At 37.0% G+C, this 19,062-nt stretch overlaps 1 protein-coding gene across 1 annotated transcript in view; it reads left to right on the top strand.

The window, feature by feature from the left end:
* The window catches only part of LOC145997286 (PRADC1-like protein), a 30,218-nt gene extending 14,184 nt beyond the window's left edge, over positions 1-16,034 (top strand). The window contains exons 3-5 of the mRNA XM_083134180.1: positions 8,805-8,914; positions 10,287-10,454; positions 15,059-16,034. Coding sequence (XP_082990306.1) covers positions 8,805-8,914; positions 10,287-10,454; positions 15,059-15,179 — 399 coding nt within the window. The 3' untranslated portion in view covers positions 15,180-16,034. The remainder of the gene's footprint in view (positions 1-8,804; positions 8,915-10,286; positions 10,455-15,058) is intronic.
* Positions 16,035-19,062: the final 3,028 nt, after the last annotated feature.

Raw genomic sequence — 19,062 nt, 5'->3', positions numbered from 1 at the left:
CGATTAGAATAATTTGCCCGCACTACAGATGGTGTTTTGTGGTCCTCAGAATGTTCATGATGTTTTAAAACCAAATACATCAACACTTTTTTCCACTTCTTAAAACTGGTTAAAACATATTAATTGCGACGATTACAGGACATAAATGAATGAGAAATCACCTATGCCCAGGTCGGCGCTGGAATCTTGAACGAAAGTCACACACACACATATATATACTAAAAGAAAATTACTTTTTATTATAGTTGTGTTGGAATTATAAGCAGGAAAAGTGATAGCAGGCAGAATACACAACTTAGAAAACTGTGAAAATTGTCATACTCTTAGAAATTAACTCTCTTATTATTCGATATTTCATTAACTTCAGTTGGGGGGTTGGGGTGGATGAGGCAGCACGAAGTGTCTGACTGGGGCACCTGCCCCCTCCCTCCTCTGGCATCCTCTGAATATTCATGTTTTAGGTGAAAGTACAGTTAACAAGGAAAAGCCACCTGCTAGAATGTTCCAGAACAACTTTCTAATAGTCTGGAGGGGAGTAATGTTTGTGTGTATATATATCGTCCTGTTTTTGTATCTTGTTACATTTGTACTTGGTGCAGAGTCTGAAGAAGACCTTGCCAGAAGGTTGAAACGTTACGTTTAGTTTATGTTTTATAATAAAATAAATTACTGCCTTGGTCAGCATATTGAGTTTTTCATATCATGGAAACAAGGCTTAATGGTGTTAAGATTGTTTCCTGCTTCATCAGAGATTATTTAATTTAGCCTGTAAATCACGGAGAACAAATTGCAAGTACTGTTGTTTGAAAAAGGCCTGCTTTTTTTATAGAAGGTTCCTTTCATAATCATGAATGGACCTCTGGAGCGGAATAAAGTAATGCTATTGCCTTGTAATAAGAAGGGGTCTGAGGTTCAATCCTCAGTGGAGGCAGAGTGCTTCGGATCTCATTTCAAACTGTAGGTCCAGTCTAGATTTCTTAAATAGATTATCATTATTATTTTCGCCATTTGCGGCCAGTCTTATTTGCTTCAGTTATAGTGCCAGTATTTTTCAACAGCCGGGCCTGAAAAAGGTCCGTTGCACCAAGCGGTTGACGACTAATTTAAATAAAATTTTATATTTTACAGCAAGTCGATAGGTAATTGAACTATCATTATACCATAGTTGATATATTAATATTAATTAAGGGTGCATATTTATTTCCATATAAACTTTAAAGATCAGAAAAGCATTTATGAGTGAAATTTTCGGGTTCAGGGCATAGACTTGTAAGAAATAAATTTACTGGGCTGTGGTCTCACAAAGGTTGAGAATCAGTGCAAGAAGCAGCCAAAATACATCACTAGTTTCTCTGTGACCAGGTTTAGCGGCCAATAAACCAAATTATACATGATGTACTGGAAAGCCAAAAATACAAATATATTTTACTGAACACAAAATTTAATGTAAAGAGATTTGATACTAAATTTTCAAAATATAGATCAGTATTTTCTTTTTTGTTTCATGTACATGTTCGTATAACAAAATCAAACATTGAAAAGCATATCATACTATTAGGTTCTATTAAAAACACATACAAACTACTCTAGTTATGTGAATATGTTTATATTACATGGATATATCTAATAAGCCTACCAAAATATGAAGATAACACTCGAAAAGAAACACCCATTCAAAAAAGTCAGCTTTTTTTAAAACACTGTTTATGTCTAGCTATGAATTTCATAATGTAAATCGTATTTTATATTTAGAAATTATTTATTTATTGAGGTAATTCCAGATACAGCACAGGTGGCCATTTTACACTGAAATTGTCAACAATGAAAATGCAATGATGATGATAATAATAAGCAAAAGAAAATATAAAACATAATAAAAGTAACAAAATAACACAAAAGTGAATGGCAAATTAACAAAATGTAAAAGATGTCACTATTTGATATTATTTAGAAATATTTCTTCTAATAGAAGACCAAAAGGCAAACTCTGAGGAAAACATATCGATATTTTATGGAAGGTTATTGTATTGTGTGGCAAGTCTGTAAATGATAGATCTTTTTTGAATTTCTAGTCTAGGTTTTTTTGTATAAAATAATTTTGTGTTGCGAGTTGTGCGCATAGGTACTCGAAAGTGGAATTCCTGAAGAAGTGTGTTGCAACAGATTTTGCCATTCACAGTTTTGTATAAATAACTGAAATCATTCTGCAAACGTCCCTGATAAGCAATTTTTAAGTTTAGATAAGACAAGAGATGCGGAGATGAAAAATTGCATAATTAGGTAACCCTGTAACAGACTATAGCTAGGAAGATGTGAAAGACTGAATCGATTCTAGAAAGTTGAATGGGATACGCCATGGACTAGACAGGAAAGCAGCATTATATTATTTGGGAAATGTATGATTTGAAGTATAAGGTGAGGGCTGAGATGTCACTAATTTCGATGAAACGGTACAATAACCTAAGAGACTCATGGGCTTTTTAGTGGTGCCTAAAATTTGTTCCTCAAATGCGAGATTTTGGTCGAAAACAATGCTAGGTCTTTGTGAAAGGATACTGCTTGGATGTTATTGCCAGACATGGAATAAGATGACCTTAACAGGTTCTTCTTGAGAGAGATGGTGAGAGTAATTCACTTTTCAGGATGTAATGTAAGGTCCCATGTCAGACACCAGGAAGTAAATGTTGTTATGTCATTCTGAAGAAGATGAGTGTCGTCGGAAGTGGAGATTTCTCTGAAAATTTTACAATCATCTGCGAAAAGAAGGTAATTACTAGAGGGAGCTGTGAGATGGTCGGCAAGGTCGTCGACAAATAATATGAATAAGAGGTCCTAGAACACTACCCTGTGGAACTCCAGAGAGGACAGGAAGAAAGTTAGATACAGTTCCTGGAAGAACGACACGTTGTTGGCGATCGCTAAGGTAGCCTGTGAGGAGGGTTAGAAATTTGCCATGAATGTTGAATCTATTGCATAATTTGTGAATCAAAAGGCGGTGACTAACAGTATCAAAGGCTTTGGCCAGATCAAAGTATATTACATCTAATTGTGAATTATTTGAAATACATTTCATAGCATCTGAGAGAAAAACAGACAGGAGCTACCAGGAAGAAAACCATGTTGGTTTGAGCTTAAGTATGGTGAAACAAATTTGTACAGTCTGTCTTTGATTACTTTTTCACAGATGGACAAAGGAGAGAGTAAGGAGACCGGTCTGTAAGATGAAACAAGATTTTTGTTACCACTTTTATGAATCGGTGTGATGTTAGCTTGTTTCCAAGCATGAGGAAAGATGCCTTCCGAGAAACATCTGTTCAAGAGAAAATGGAGAGGGGGATAATACAAGGATTGCACTGTTTTCCTGAGTAACACGGTGTTGATATCATCTGGACCTAGGGCACGGTGAGCTGAAAGAGACAATAGATTTTTCACCTCATGGGGTGTAGTGGCAAGCATCGTTAGAGAGGAGGAACAGACTGGCCTTACGTTTAGCAATGCTGCAAGGGGGGGATGGTGGGTGGAAGTTACCATGAAAATAAGCGTTGAAGAGTTCTGCCTTTCGGTCGCCTATGGCACTTTCACTATCATATGAGATTTCAGCTGGAATCCTACTATTGTTGTTTCTTGAGTTTATTAGATTAAAAAAGTTTTTTTTGGGTTTGTTGCAGTGACATTGTCTATATGTTCCTTATATTTTTTCCGAAGAAGATACTTTGAGTGCCATCACAGAGCAGCAAAAGTATTGTGGGTGTGTTCACTCGGGAAGTCCTTCCAAAGTTGCCATGCTTGTGTCTTGTTGGCCAGTACATCCCGCACTTCCGAGTCTTCCAGAAGGCCCCAGGGGAAGGAGTGTAGAGAAAGTCTTATCTCCTCCCACGGCACTCGGTTCCACAGGTAGCGCTTCTTCTGGATCAGGGGTCGACGTCCTCTTCTAGGGGGTGGGGGGATGAAAATGGACGTCCAAACTGGCGTAGTCGGAGGTCAGGAGGTTCTTATGTGGCATGATTGTAATTTCGTTCAGAGTGGACAGAACATAGTCCAGGTTGCTATCCTTCCTGGTGTTGAACAAATTATGTTGTTTCAGGTTTAAACCACAAATGAAAGTTTCAATAAACCGTGCGTCATTCGTACACTTTGCTGTTCCATTCACGTGGTCTTGCCGGTCAATAGAGAGGTTGAAGTTGTCAAAAAGGGCAACGTCCCCAAGAGGAACTTCTGCAAGTAAAGAATCACGGCATTCTTCCAGGAGGTACAAAGGACTATTTCTATGCAGTCTGCAGAAAGAGCCAAGGAAAATATTTTTTGCACCGGTCACTGAAACCTCAACACACAGTATTTCACAATTCCATTTCATATCATGGTGTATTTTACTTGGCCATTTTGCATTCACACAGATCATAACGCCACCACCACAAGTAGTGCGATTGTTTCTATATATATTGAAATGGCTTGAGAATGGCTGCTCACTGTCACAAACATTATCCGTTAACCATGTCTCAGTAAATATTAAGCAGTTATATGCCATGAGTTCACACGCAAATGTAGCACAGTCAGCAAGTTTATTCTTAATGCTCTGTGCATTTTAGTAATACACAGAGAAATTTGCCAACGTTTTCACAGGTCCCGGATTCACAGATCAAGCCCATGCAGAGGAGGTGAAAGTACCGGACCGGGGTCTCCTTACCTGCCGAGCGCTGTTCCCTGCTGCTGGGTGAAACCATGGCGGACACGCACACATGTTGCCGCAAGTGCCGAAAATGATAATCTTCTCTCAGCACATCTCCACCGCAATAGTTCATCAGAATCCATTGGCACAGCGGAGGGAACACTACACTGGAGAGAAGTGTATGCCAATACCTCTGAAAAATCTCGAAAAAGAGGACTCCGATGAGAGCCACTTCTAAAACTTGCCGCCATCTTGATGGTAGATTGTGTCTATTAGTGTCTGTTTTACACTAGGGAGATAAACGAAAACCCTGGAACAGGAAAAATACTGCAAACTCCTGTATTTTCATTGATTTGAGGCACTTTTGTGAAAAAAGCTGTGGACAAAAATCCTTTGGTGCACATAATCTCATATAGGCTTTTGTGAATACTTTAACTCCAGCTGGGATTATATCATCATAACACAATTGTACACAAAATGTCCATCAGCTATTCATTGATTTCAAAAAGACATATGATTTGGTCAAAAGAGATAAATTATATAATATACAGTGGCGTTGCGTGCGGTTCACATATGGGTGTTCACAATAAAATTTTTATACTGAATGGAGATTTACTCCTCTCCCCTTGTAACTTCATATTCAATTGAAAAAGTAAGAATAACAGTTAAACTTATTTTCAACTATTTCCCACAAAAATCACACTATATTTGAAGTAAAACAAGATTTTTTTATTCAATTAACACTCTTTTAATTACGTAATTTACAAAAAAGTAATGGCTAGTGCAAACTAATTAGTATAACATGCAATCTCAGGTATGTACAATACAAGACTACCATACTTAGCAATCTACTTTCTATTACACCGACCATATGTTAACCAACGACATTCATTCAGCATTTAAAGCACGTGCATCGTTAGTGAGACAGAGGGGAGGACGCGTCCAGTCCAAAAAAAAATATTTTGTGTATGTAAGATATTTGGGTATTATACAGAATGCCCTCGCCCTGCCCACAATAACTCGGTTGGGATGCTTATGATTGAAGTTTGGGAGTACTTACCTATTGAACAATGCAGAGGTCCATCTGGTGAGGGCCCATCCTTTTTACTTCCATTCGTTCTGCTTCGCTCATTCACGAAAATGAAGTTTCTTTCAAACTCCTAACAGTACTTATAGTGTACAAAACACAACACTACGCTACACACACACACACACTCGCACGTCTGAAAGCCAATGCACATAAATTCACCCAACCGCTTGCCAATAGATATCGCGCTCTCAAAAGTCGACACCACTCGAACCGCGTTTTGCCGGTTGCCGCCAAAGAGCATATGTTTTTTTATTGCCCCGCAAAACGAACGGAACTTGACCTTTCCTAAAATAACGTGTTCCCTTTGCAGTTCTCCTACAGCGACAGTGTTGCCAACAATTGAAACGCAGAAGTTGCTAGATTCTCAACATGGGCTAAAAGTTGCAGAATTAAATTTACAGGTGAAAAATGCAAAATATATTTTTAAAAAGTGCTGTAAAGAACAACTTACATCAGGTTTATTCCCGCCAATAAATTAAATTTCAGTTTGTGCGTTTATATGTAGTTTTAAAAAATACTTAATTTCAAATGAGATAATGTTATGCATATTTCATTTCTTTCTAACTTCAAAGAAAAAAATATTATGTGTAGCAAAAATGCATCTCTAGTATTCTGAAAGTTATATTTTGTTCTTCACAATAAACATATTCTAATAACGTAGAGAATAGTAAAAATAATTTACTAACATCAATTGATAACTGTTTTCGGTAACAGCTATTTAGGCCTAGGACTCCATACTATTCTGAGTATAGTTACCAGAAAAATGAGCGTTCAATTGATGTAAATATAGTTTGCACTTTCCTTTGTAATTTAAGTTGGTGAGAGTTCTTTTTTTTTTTGCATTAAAAATGTCGATTACTAAAAAAAAGTTGCATAGTCTGAATGGCCCTTAGACGCACAATTGCAAATCATATAAACCTTGAAAGATATGTAACTCCTGCAGACTAGTTTCTAAAGAAAAGTCGCTCGTCACTATTCCGTGAACTTTAGTGCCCACTGGAATTTAAAATCCACCAGGTTTAGCGATTTCTCACTAAAGTTTGCAACTATGTAGCACAGACCGTCTCGAGCACAGAGTCCCCCTAGACATGCCTTGTATATGCTGCACTCGGGTGCCGAATGTAAGAAGTATTGCCACTTGAATCAGGGCTCCCAGCACCATATGTTCGCACATCCCAGTGAACATTTTCGCGGTATAGTGGCCAACAGTCCCTTAGCTGTCAGTTTTGATGCAACACGCACAGCAATTGTGTTCAATGCAATCCGTGGGAGTCAGTGTTACCAACTCTCTAAAAAAGTTATCAGACGTGACAGACGTCAACTCCAAGTAAATTGTGTGTATATATTCGAACATCAAAGAAGTATTTTTTCAAATAAATATATGTGTGTGTGTGTGTGTGTGCATTTAATATGTACGTAATTTAAAACATGAGTGTTCACGTGCTCATGCGAACATTATCATGCGACGTGCCTGATAATATATTAGTAGATTTTGGAATACCTAAGAAGCTTGTTAGTATGATAAAAGTATGCACCAGTGAAACAGAAATTAAAATTCGTGTGGGTATTAATGTGTCTGACAAATTTACAATTAATGGTGGGTTAAAACAAGGAGATGCATTATCTCCATTACTCTTTAATTTTGCCTTAGAATATGCTGTTAGGAAGGTAAAAGAAACTAACGAAGGACTAAAATTAAACGATGTGATTCAGTTGTTAGCATATGCAGATGATGTAGACTTATTAGAGGATGATATAAATACAATTACGAATAATGCTAAAATATTTTTCAAAACTGCTAAAGAGATAGGTTTGGATGTTAACAAAGAGAAAATGAAATATATGTTTACAGGCCGAAACCAAGTGTTAGGTAATAATCAAAATCTAATTATTGATAACTACTCGTTTGAACCAGTTTCCAAATTCAAATACTTAGGAGTAATATTAACAAGTAAAAATTATATTAAAGAGGAAATAAAAAAAAAGTAGGCTTAATTCAGGAAATGCATGTTACTTCTCTCTTCATAAACTTTTGTCTTCTCTTTTAATATCTAAGAAACTAAATGTTAAAATATACAAAACAGTAATTTTGCCTGTAGTATTATATGGGTGTGAAACTTGGTCCCTTATTGAAAGAGGAACATAAATTGAGAGTATTTGGAAATAAGATCTTTAGGAAAATCTTTGGACCTAAAAGGGATGAGGAGACAGGTGAGTGGAGAAGGTTACATAATTTAGAAGTACATAATTTGTATTCATGTCCAGATATTATTAGAACAATTAAATCAAGAAGACTTAGGTGGGCAGGCCATGTAGCACGAATGGGAGAGGAAAGAGGAGTTTACAGGATTCTTGTTGGAAAACCTGGTGGTAAGAGACCTGTAGGAAGGCCAAAACGAAGATGGAGGGACAACGTTGAGATAGACCTAAAGGAAATCAGTAGGAATGGAAAAGGGTATATAGATTTTGCTCAAGATAGGGACAGATGGAAGGCCTGTGTTGCTGAAGCCATGAACCTTCGGGTTTAAGAAGGCTAGAGAATTAGTTAGTTATAACACAATTGCTTTGTCCAGCCTCTTTTGTTTAATGATTTTCCATGTGATTCATGTAATGTGTGAATGTATTTTAAAGCATATGAAAACAGCAGTCGTGGACACACATAATGTACACTTCTCCATAAGTTACCGGACTGGCCTGAAATGTTTGTAAGTCCATGAATCATTAATGTGGCAACATAGTTTTCGAAAGCCAACACTTCCTCAGGTCCCTTTACCAGACAAGAACCTCTGTGGTGATTTACATTGTAAATCGTGTAAATATTATGCAGCTGTGTCAAAGTCCTCTCCTTGTGCCGTGCATTGTCCTATAAGTCCTCTATGAGACCACATTTACCCCTGCTGCACTTGTGTTCCACTCCAATCCATTATGTGTACACAATTGTAAATGTAAGCTATAGACAATTAGATGTAGATTTTAATAAATGTATCATCAGTTGTGTAAATCCAAGCTTTATGTCAATATAACAAGCTCTTATTATTGTCTTTCCAGAACAACACTTTATATGAAGTTCCATTAGTGCCTGTCGATCCTCCATGTGGTTGTGGGATGCCTCATAATGCTGAAGACCTGGAAGGAAGTGTAGCATTTGTTGAAAGAGGGTAAGTGGTTCGGAATGTTGGTCGTTACAGTGAAAGGAAACTGAAAATGTATTATGTGTGAATATGACACAACCTTCAGCTCAGGAATATGAAGGTTCGAATCCACAGAGGGGCATTGATAGATATTTCCTTTACTGACCCTCTTACCTGCTTTATCACAGTTAAGCTGCTAATAAAACTGCTTGATTAAAAACTGAAACATACACAACATGTACCTGTTTTGTCATCCTAATTTTTAGCTCTTGCCACCTCCTGTGCTGGAGTGGTCAGCACATCGTGCTAAGATGCCAGAGGTCACAGGTTTGAATCCTGGCCTGGGCATGGATGTTTGTGAGTGTCCATTCTTCAATTTCATCATCATCACTCATCCCCATCTTCACAAAAAGTGAAGTAAAATAAAGCAAATCAATCAATCAATCAATAATTTTTGGCTCAACCCAAAATTGTTGCATGAACAGGACAGCTCATTTTCATGCTTTTAATCCTTTTTAAACCATATTAGCCACGTTGAGGTTGGGCTGAAAATTTGGAAGACAAAGCCAAATACTTGTGATTTTTACTTGTATGTTTAATTTGTGATTTTGTTGTATGTGAACCACATCCAAGTAAGCTGTGGAAATTGTGGCGAGGCCACATGGTGGCCCAGTGGTAGGGGCATTCCATGAAAAGTGGTCCTACTTCATGTAAATAACAAAATGAATCAATCTGGAAATTATTATTGCTTTAATTAAGGTTAAATTGTTTGTGAATGCATATAATATGCATATAATTTGCATATTTCAGCAACAAAAAGTATTAAAATCTGTAGCTGTATGCTTCACAGACAAGTGAAGCCAAACTTGGCTGTAGTTTTAAAGCGTCACACAAGTAACACATTTTCGTTAATGTTTTCAAGGATTCAGGCCATGTCATCATGCTTAAGTTTTTCATTTGTTAGCAGACACCACAAGGTACTTCATAATTCTATGAAATCACTTTACTGTATTATGAATATTTTATGAAAACACTATTAAGCCTTGTTTACACTAAAATGGTGACCAAGGCAAAATCTATTGTAAAATAAGACACTGTAAACATAATTTTCCACCATCTAAAAGGGGTCTTCTTCAGACAAAGATTCACAATAAATTTATGGCTGAAGAAGACCCTGTTAGAGGGTGGAAGCGTTATGTTTATAATGTCTTATTTTACAATAGATTTTGTTTTGGTCAGCATTTTAAGTATTTTTTTGAATAGTTTAATCCAATCTCATCTCTAGAATCTTACATTATGTGTGTGAAATGTCACACATATGTAACACTGGAATGTTCTGGTTGAGTCCTCCGAGTCTCATAGGTTAGTTGTCTAACAGCAACGTTTTATGTTTTTGCAGAGAATGTTCTTTTATGAGCAAATCAGTCAGAGCACAACAGGTGGGTGCCCGAGCAATAATAATATCGGATCACGATCCAGACAGTGATGAATTTTACATTGAGATGATTGACGATAATACAAACCGAGATGTGAACATCCCAGCAGGGTTCTTGCTGGGAAAGAATGGGTAAGTTTTGTCATTTTTTAGTTATATTTAGTATTAGTATTATTTTCCAGTGGCGTAGCGTTATAGTACGCCCGGCATTCCCAGATTTAAAATTTCAAAAATGCTTAAATGCTGTGATTATAAAGTAAAACGTGAATAATTTCATATATGTTTGACCTTCATGGCATTATAATGGCTATTTTTCGCAATCCGCTTGCAACGCTCCACTCTCAACACTCGTTCTAGCATCTCTTTTCAATGCCTTTCCCAGCCGGACGCCGAGCAGGTTCGGCGTGCAGGACTCCTATATTCCTTGCTGCCTTTATGGAGGGAAAGCTTCCATTTCTACAGCACGCGCGTAAATAGGCTCTCTTACGCCGGCGTACGAGAGGTCTACCGTGATTGGTTCATGTGACCCTTCCTGCCTTCTGAAGCAGATGTAATAAACAGTGGTCTGAATTACTAATCGGCACTGTTACGTCAGTAGAGTGTACGATACTTGGATCATCCACTCTGCTTTTCACAGTGCGCCAAGACGACAGAGGTCCCTGGTTCGAATCCCGGCGTGAGCACGAGTGTTCTTTGTCAGTGTCCCTTCATCAATATCATCACTCATATTCATATTCGCAATTAACCAAAAGTGGTAGAAAAGCGAAATAAAATAAACCAAATCAATCAGTAGTTGGATCGCCCACAACAATGACGTCTACTGTTGTGCAGAGGTGCTTGTGATTCAGGTAGGTTTTTAATGACTTGCGTCATGCAGAAAGATAGAAAAAAAGGTATAGAACACCAGAGTTCAAAACATCTGTGGCATAGTGAGGCATCTAATTTTCTAGCTAAAACATGCAAGGTTGATGTTTTATTGAAAACCCAGCTTACTTCAGGCAAATAATACCCGTGGCGACTAATACCATAAGTAAATTATTAAGCAAGAAAGGGCCGACTCTTCCTTCGGACTTGGCGTTCCCACCCGAAATGTCCATGCTACGCCACTGTTATTTTCCTTCTGTATATGTGGACTGATCTGTAAAGAGTGAGTGGTTAAAATGACTGTTCTTATTTTGAATTCGAGGATTGTAACATATTGGATGGCAATCTATTTTTTTTTTGGGGGGGGGGGGGAGAGGGGAGAAGTGTGTAGTCCTTGTTCAGTTCAAAAAGAACATTTAACTAACAGCCAGCTGCTTCCTTCCATTTTCGTAACTAGCACTGTCTGCCATGCCATCTTACAAGTATACTGCCATTGTATCACATTTGTGACATTTCCTCCTTTCTTGGATCACTAGATATAAGGTGTTAATTTTGTTTTTGACATAAAAATAGTTTTTAGACATTGTATCATGTGTTGAACCTCCATGATGGCATAATGGCTAACGTTGTAACTTTGTAATCAAGAGATACCCACGTTGTTAAAAACAAAATTATTCTGTTATATTTAGTGATACAACAAATCAGGAAATGTGTCAAAAATATGATACTCCTTGGAGGAGTCATGTTGCACAGTGCATAAATTTCACTTTAAACTTTGTTCTTGTGTCGGAGCACAAAATTGACTTAAAGAGAAACTTCTTAATTAATATTTTATACCTATATGAGGTGATATTTCTAATTTACTCTTGAAATATGAGATGTGTATATCCTGCATAGCCAAATTGTTAGCACTGTCGCCTTTTCTGTAAGTGGTCCAGGTACAATTTCCAGTGCAAATTTCAGCATTTACGCAGCATCATGAGGATAATTGGGGAAGCTACTTGAAATAGCAGGCTTCAGTCTCGAAAGGCAGAAAACAGTGGTGATGTGCTAATGTATTCAATGTATAGTGGAACCACAGGCAAGAGAGCCAGCGTAGACTAGGGATGGCGAAACGGATTCGGATCCAAGAGTTTCGTATCTCAATCCCTTTATAATATTACCACACCTTAAAACGTATTATGATCTTCGATTACAAGGAAATTTTTCATTAGTTAGTCCTACAAGATTTTTTTCAAGTGTTGTTCCTAAATTACTTTGCTATGCACCGTCTAACACACTCGTGCACAAAAATAATCTTATTTGTTTAACATAAAATGTCAGAGGTGATTTTGTAAATGCCATTGAAACGAATATGTATTCATTCGAATGTATTGGAAATGGAAACACACACAAATGTGAGACATTCCATTCCAGGGTGAAACCTTTAACACATTTAACAAGATAGAAATGTTATACAAAAATTATACAAATGTTCTACAGTTAGTTTTAAAAATTAAAATAAAACATTATAATATATGCAGTGTTATATAATTACAAAGTGTAAGACTAAGTGTATTAATTACAAATCGCGCATGCGCTCGCACACACACTATACATATATGTATGTATATGTACTAGCTGATTGCCCGGCATTGCTCGGGTATTTATTTATCCCAATCTTGTATTAGACAGGAAAATAATTAATTCTAACTTTAGTGTAAAATGAACTTGGAGTTGAATGACATTGGAAGTGTCACCATTCATCTTAGCTACCCCGAAAACTGTGGATACCACACTAATATCTGTCGTTTTACATTTCATACTCCCACCCCCACCCCTAGGTGTGCTAGAGGTGTCTTGGAGTTGAACGGTATTGGTAGTGTCACTATTCATCTTAGCGACCCCGAAAACTATGTATTCCACTAATATAGGTCGTTTTACATGTCACCCCCTTCCCACCCCCGCCCCTAGGGGTGCCAGAGATGTCTTGAAGTTGAATGGCATTGGGACTGTTAATATTCATCATCTTAGTGACCCCGAAAACTATCAATTCCACACTAATATCGGTCGTTTTACGTCACCCGTTCCGACCCCCACCTCTAGGAGTGCCAGGCATGTCTTGGAGTTGAACGGTATTGGGAGTGTCACTATTCATCTTAGCGACCCCGAAAACTATGGATTCCACACTAATATCGGCTGTTTTCGATTATTTTTACATGTCACCCTCTTCCCACCCCTACCCCTAGGGTACGAAAGGTGTATTGAAGTTGAACGCCATTGGGAGTGTCACTATTTATCTTAGCGACCCAGAAAACTATGGATTCCACACAAATATTGGTTGTTTTCGATTATTTTTACATGTCACCCCCTCCCCTAGGGGTACCAGGAGTCTTAGAGTTGCACGGCATTGGGAGAGTCACTATTCATCTTAGCGATTCCCAAATATTATGGATTCCACACTAATATCGGACGTTTTACATGTCCACATGTCACCCCCTTTACGCTCCCACCTCTAGGAGTGCCAGGGGTGTCTTGGAGTTGAACAGCATTGGAAATATCACTATTCATCTTAGCGACCCCAACAACTATGGATTCCACACTAATATCGATCGTTTTCGATTATTTTTACATGTCACCTCTTCCCACCTCAACCCCAAGGGGTGCCAGGGGTGTCTTACCCCCACAGTATTTCTTTCCAGATTGTAAGTCATATATGTACCAAGTTTGGTCATCGTGAATGTTACTAATTAGCTAAGAGACTCCAAAAACTATGGATTCGACACTAATCTCTGTCATTTTTAACATTTTATTTTTAACCCCCTCTCACACCCCATCCTGATAGGTGATGAACTGGGGAGTCGATCGGCATTCGGGGTGTCACTATTCATCCTGGCGACCCCGAAAACTATTTATTCCACACAAATATAGGTCGTTTTCGATTACTTTTACATGTCACCCCCTCCCACCCACCCCTAGGGATGCCAGGGGTGTCTTACCCCCACAGTATTTCTTTTAAAAATTGCAAGTGATACGCGTACCAAGTTTGGTTGAAATCGCTCCAGGCGTTCGAGAGTTATGCCGGAACAAACACACACACATACATCCATTTTTAAATATTAGAAGATATTAGCAGGTAACAATATGTTATAAACACATTCTTACTTTCGAAATAAGCGCTCATGTGGGATGATCAAATGGATCTGGATCCGGATCTGTGGATCTGGATCCGTATCTGTGGATCTGGATCCGGAAATTTTGGATCCACGAATCCAGATCGAAAAATTTTTGGATCCGGATCTGGTCATCCCTAGCGTAGATGACTCCTGTGCATCATACTCCTACCTGTAGAGGAGGGGCAGAGTATGCTTACTTATGGCCCAAGTTGAACCAATGGGAAGGGAAGGTGCTTGGAGACTTTTGGCAGAAGTTTTTTTTCTTGTGATCACTCTATAAAAGCTGCTCCTTCAGGCCCTTGCCCTTGGAGGCCTGTTGCACCATGGAGTTTTTTGTTTTAATATATTGTGACCATGAAATTAGATGGGTGGCAGAAGTTCGCGCTGTTGTCATGTCTGACCACAACCCCATGTGTTTGGAGGTTTAAGCGAATGAAAGATCTCATTGGTGTTTGCAATCCATGTGATATAAACTGACAGCATTTCCTTGAAAGGTCAGGGATGACACAAAATTGCCCCGGTGAGAGGTCGGTCTGATGCTCGAACTAGGCAACGCAGTGCGGTTGACGTTGCCATGCAGTGCATGGGAACCAGCGACTTTTGTCCCACTCTCGCTTTGCTTTTCCCATGTGTGGTACAAGCATAATTTAATATTCAGTTGATTTTATATGACTCACCATGTGAAAGCAGTGTATCATTCAATTTATTTTGTTGCAGGCATATAATTAGGAATACCTTGGAGAAGTTAAACAGAAAACATGCGCTGATTAACTTACCAGTTAACTTAACTAACGTTCCTCTACACAAGATGAATCAACCACCATGGCTGGGTTGGTAACCTGACAAGTCCAGTTCTTCTAAGCTTTGAAATTGAAGTTTGTTAGACACGAAATGCTCAAGATTTTTTTTCCATTGAATGTGTTGTATTTCTCAACCAGTGTCTGTCTTTTCTTGTTCACATGTTTGCATGAGGTAGTTAATTTTAAGAAGGAAAATTGCAGTGGTAATGGTAGTTAATTTTAAGAAGGAAAATTGCACTTGGAAAGTGAACTGTTGTGTATCCATTTTTTTCATTCGTTCATTGAATATGAGCTTTGAATTTCACTGCATCAGTTTAATAATAATGAAATATTAACTTTGCTCATATGAAAATACATGTAGTTAATGATGCTGGCCTGATTGATAAGATAAAGTTACTAAAAATTAGCTTCTGTATGTAGTTAACCATGAAGTTAGTGGTACATTTAACTTTCGAGCTTTTAAATGTTAAGAATCAGTACTACAAAATTGCATGCAAATAGTATTTATTACTGCTCACAACATAGTGGTTCTTTTTCTTACCTGTTAGAAACCACAGAATTAATAAAAATGCAACGCACAGTGTCAGATTAAAATTTCAACATTTCGTGAGTGTCCTAGCTGCATTGTCAAGGATGGAGAAGACTAAAGAAAGGATGACAGCTATTTACCTTCTGACATGTTTTAGTAGTCCGTTTGCATCCTTGACAATACAGGTGTAAAACTTGTGAACAGTTGAAATCTTAGTGTGTTGTTATGTGTTAGTTTTATTCTTTCCCTGGTCTCTAGTAGGTATTCACCACATTACATAATCAGCGTTGCTACGCATCTGGAAAACAGGGAAATGTCACAGATTTGGCTTGTCAGGGAAAATTCAGGGAATTTTGCAGATTGTCTGGAATTTACGTGCATTTTGGAGTCTGCAAGAGAAGAAGTTGCAAAATGAACAAGCAGTTCCCTCTACTTCTGGATTTGGTTCCTGTGGCTCCACTCCCAAAAAAGATTCAGTTTAGAAACTTGTTTGTTTCGTTCTTATGATTCTCAGTCTTCTGTAATAAATTTTCACTTTTATACTACTAGATATTATAAAGATTATCAAACTAAAACTTGCAGTCCAGATATCTGATTGATAACTAAAGTACATTGACAATATGATCATAATTATCAGAAAGGTTGGTGAAGATGAGGTTATCATCTATTATGTTATATATCTTAGTCTTGTTGGTATTTCCTATAGAAATCCTATATGCAACAAAAATTTCTCCAGATACTGTGTACTTATAAATGTAAGCAAGAAAGCAGCATTTTCTATGACACTATGGTGAAATAATGTACCTCTTGTTACTTTAGCCTGAAGGCTAGATGCACGGGATTGTAGCATCCAATGCATTTGATGCCAATTGTAATTTTACATTTTATTCTTCGAATTTTTATGTGTTCTTTTGTGTGTGGAATGAAATTTGCTAAAAAAGTTGTGAAAGTAAATATTCATAGTAATTAACGGATTATATATTTAATTGAAAAACACAAGGTTCAAAAGCAAAAATCATGATTATAAACATGTCTGGAAATATTTCATTTTTTGATTGGAAAACCTGGAAATGTCATGGAATTTCATAATCAAAAAATCGTAGCAACCCTGATAATCGAATGTTTCTCACTTCACATACAGATATGATCAGACTGAAAAAGTTGGTGTAAAAAATAGTAGGCAGATTAACCAGTCATGTATAAGTTAAGACGAATGAAGCATGTATTGAAATTATCATAGGCTAAATACGTTTCGGTTGCTTTTTTTTGTTACAAATTACATTGTTCTAAGATGTGTTTTGTTAAAGGTACACATAAGCTTTTATTATATGGCAATAATTACTGTGAATTAAAAATCAGTGTCATTGTCAATTTTTACACATGTCGTGAAGTACAATCAAGTCTTGCATGAATAGGATTGAAAATGAAAATATTGTGGGCGTCCATTTAATGTAAACATCTCTATGTGTTGTAATAAGTAATGAAACACACTAAAACAAGGAAACGTGGGTGTGAATTCCCATAATAAAATGTGTTCTCTCAATTATTTCATCATTCATCAGTACTGTCAGAGTGTATCCAGATAGTGATATAAAATAATTTTAAAAAATTCAATGCAAACATCTGTAAATATTCACAAACAGTAAATTTTTCACTGTTGCTTTTTTGTTATGAATTTTGAATATGTATGAAAATGGTAGCACTTTACAATTTAACCCAGTGACCATCACAGGCTTTTATATCACAGATACTCGAATAAGAGTATCCCTGTAGCGTGTTACTAGTTTCTTTTTTTTTCTATTCAGGTAGCCTCATTAATTATTTTTTCTGTAATGGCTTATTATGTGTTCATAAAGTTTTTGAAACTATATTTTCCTTAGTTCGAAGAATATTTCTCACTTAGGCATTTTTAATAACAGAAAAACTGAAGAAATGTTATTCAAAATTTTCCCTTTACTAAAAATTACCCAAATGTAAGGTTTCATAAATGTTTCCATTTGATTTCAAGATCTTCATGCATTTTGAAAACATGTTTATTTAAGTCATGGTATCTCATTTGTTAGCACATCTGACTACCATGCGAGAGACCCAGGTTCGATCCCCGACGGGGGAGAACCGAATTTTTTTCCACCTGTTCAAGTGGCTCCAGTGCCCACCCAACATTGTATAAAGTGGGTACCTGGAGGAAACTCTGGGAGGTAAAGGTGGTAAGGGGCATGGTGCTGATCACATCACCCCCAACTTCTGCTGTGTTCAAGAAAGTGTGGTGCCCTAGCTCCACACCCCCTTACGCCTTCATGGCATGGTGCAAAGCACAGGGGAGCACTTTAGTTGCTCTTCATATAAGGAAAAAATAATAATTCCAATAAAAGAAATCTTATGCTGAAATCAACTTTTATTTTTTCTTGATCAAAATGAAATATCATGATATTCTTTCTCAAATAATAAGCTCTCCTATTTTTTACTATTATACTTCTCTGTGTATAAAAATATGGGTTACAGTCAGATGTCACCAAGGGTGCCAACTTTTGAAAAACTGGGTGAAGCTCAAACACACGAGTTATAAATTCATAAAAATCCATCAACCATGATATTAATGCAGACCAACAATGCATTCACATATTTTTTTTTAATATGTTTATACTGATTTCATTAAGCACTCCAGCATGAATCACTGTAACAAATATATAACAATAACAATACGACAAATTATTGGGTGGGCTTGAGCATCACAGACCCATGTAAGTTGGCGCCACTGGATGTCACCATCACCACCATCAGCTCCTCACCTCTTCCCCATAGCAATTTGCACAGTAATGAAAATTTCCATGTGATTGTCACAGAGTTAGTGTTTGTCAAACTGTTGATTGTAAAATGAGTTCACTCTTAACTGTTTGCATATGCGTTTCCAACCATATTGTACTTACTAGAATCAATCTATTGGTGATCTGTAAATTCAAAAACAGGAAATGTGCAAATGATTAGCTATACAGTGCTTATTAGAGCAGATTAAAACATTAGGATCTGTTATTTGTTTTATATGAGGAATTTGCACTTCCTGTTTCGTGAAATGATGTTTATTCATTGTATGGTGTTGAATATCATTCCACATTGTAGTGTTGCCAGCGTAATTTTGTTGTAATTTTTTGCACACAGAATTATGATATTTTATTGCAGTATTTCATTTCTTTGTAATGTTGTTTAATTTGTACTGCAGCTCAGCAAAGAAAAAGTTGCATTTTCCAATTCAGTTTTTTAACTGTAGAACACTAATATGTCATGGATTTTACAATGCCAATGAATACATTAATTAGTAAATGAAAAGGGGTTGTTATTTCAAGGAAACAAATTAACGAATGTTTAGTGATAGTACATACTATGAAAACATTTAG

The sequence above is a fragment of the Lepisma saccharinum genome, chromosome 1 (assembly GCF_977018435.1).
Source record: "Lepisma saccharinum chromosome 1, izLepSacc3.1, whole genome shotgun sequence".
Taxonomy (NCBI): Eukaryota; Metazoa; Arthropoda; class Insecta; order Zygentoma; family Lepismatidae; genus Lepisma; species Lepisma saccharinum.
Note: the sequence above shows the minus strand (reverse complement) of the source record. Positions and strands in the feature narration are given on the sequence as shown.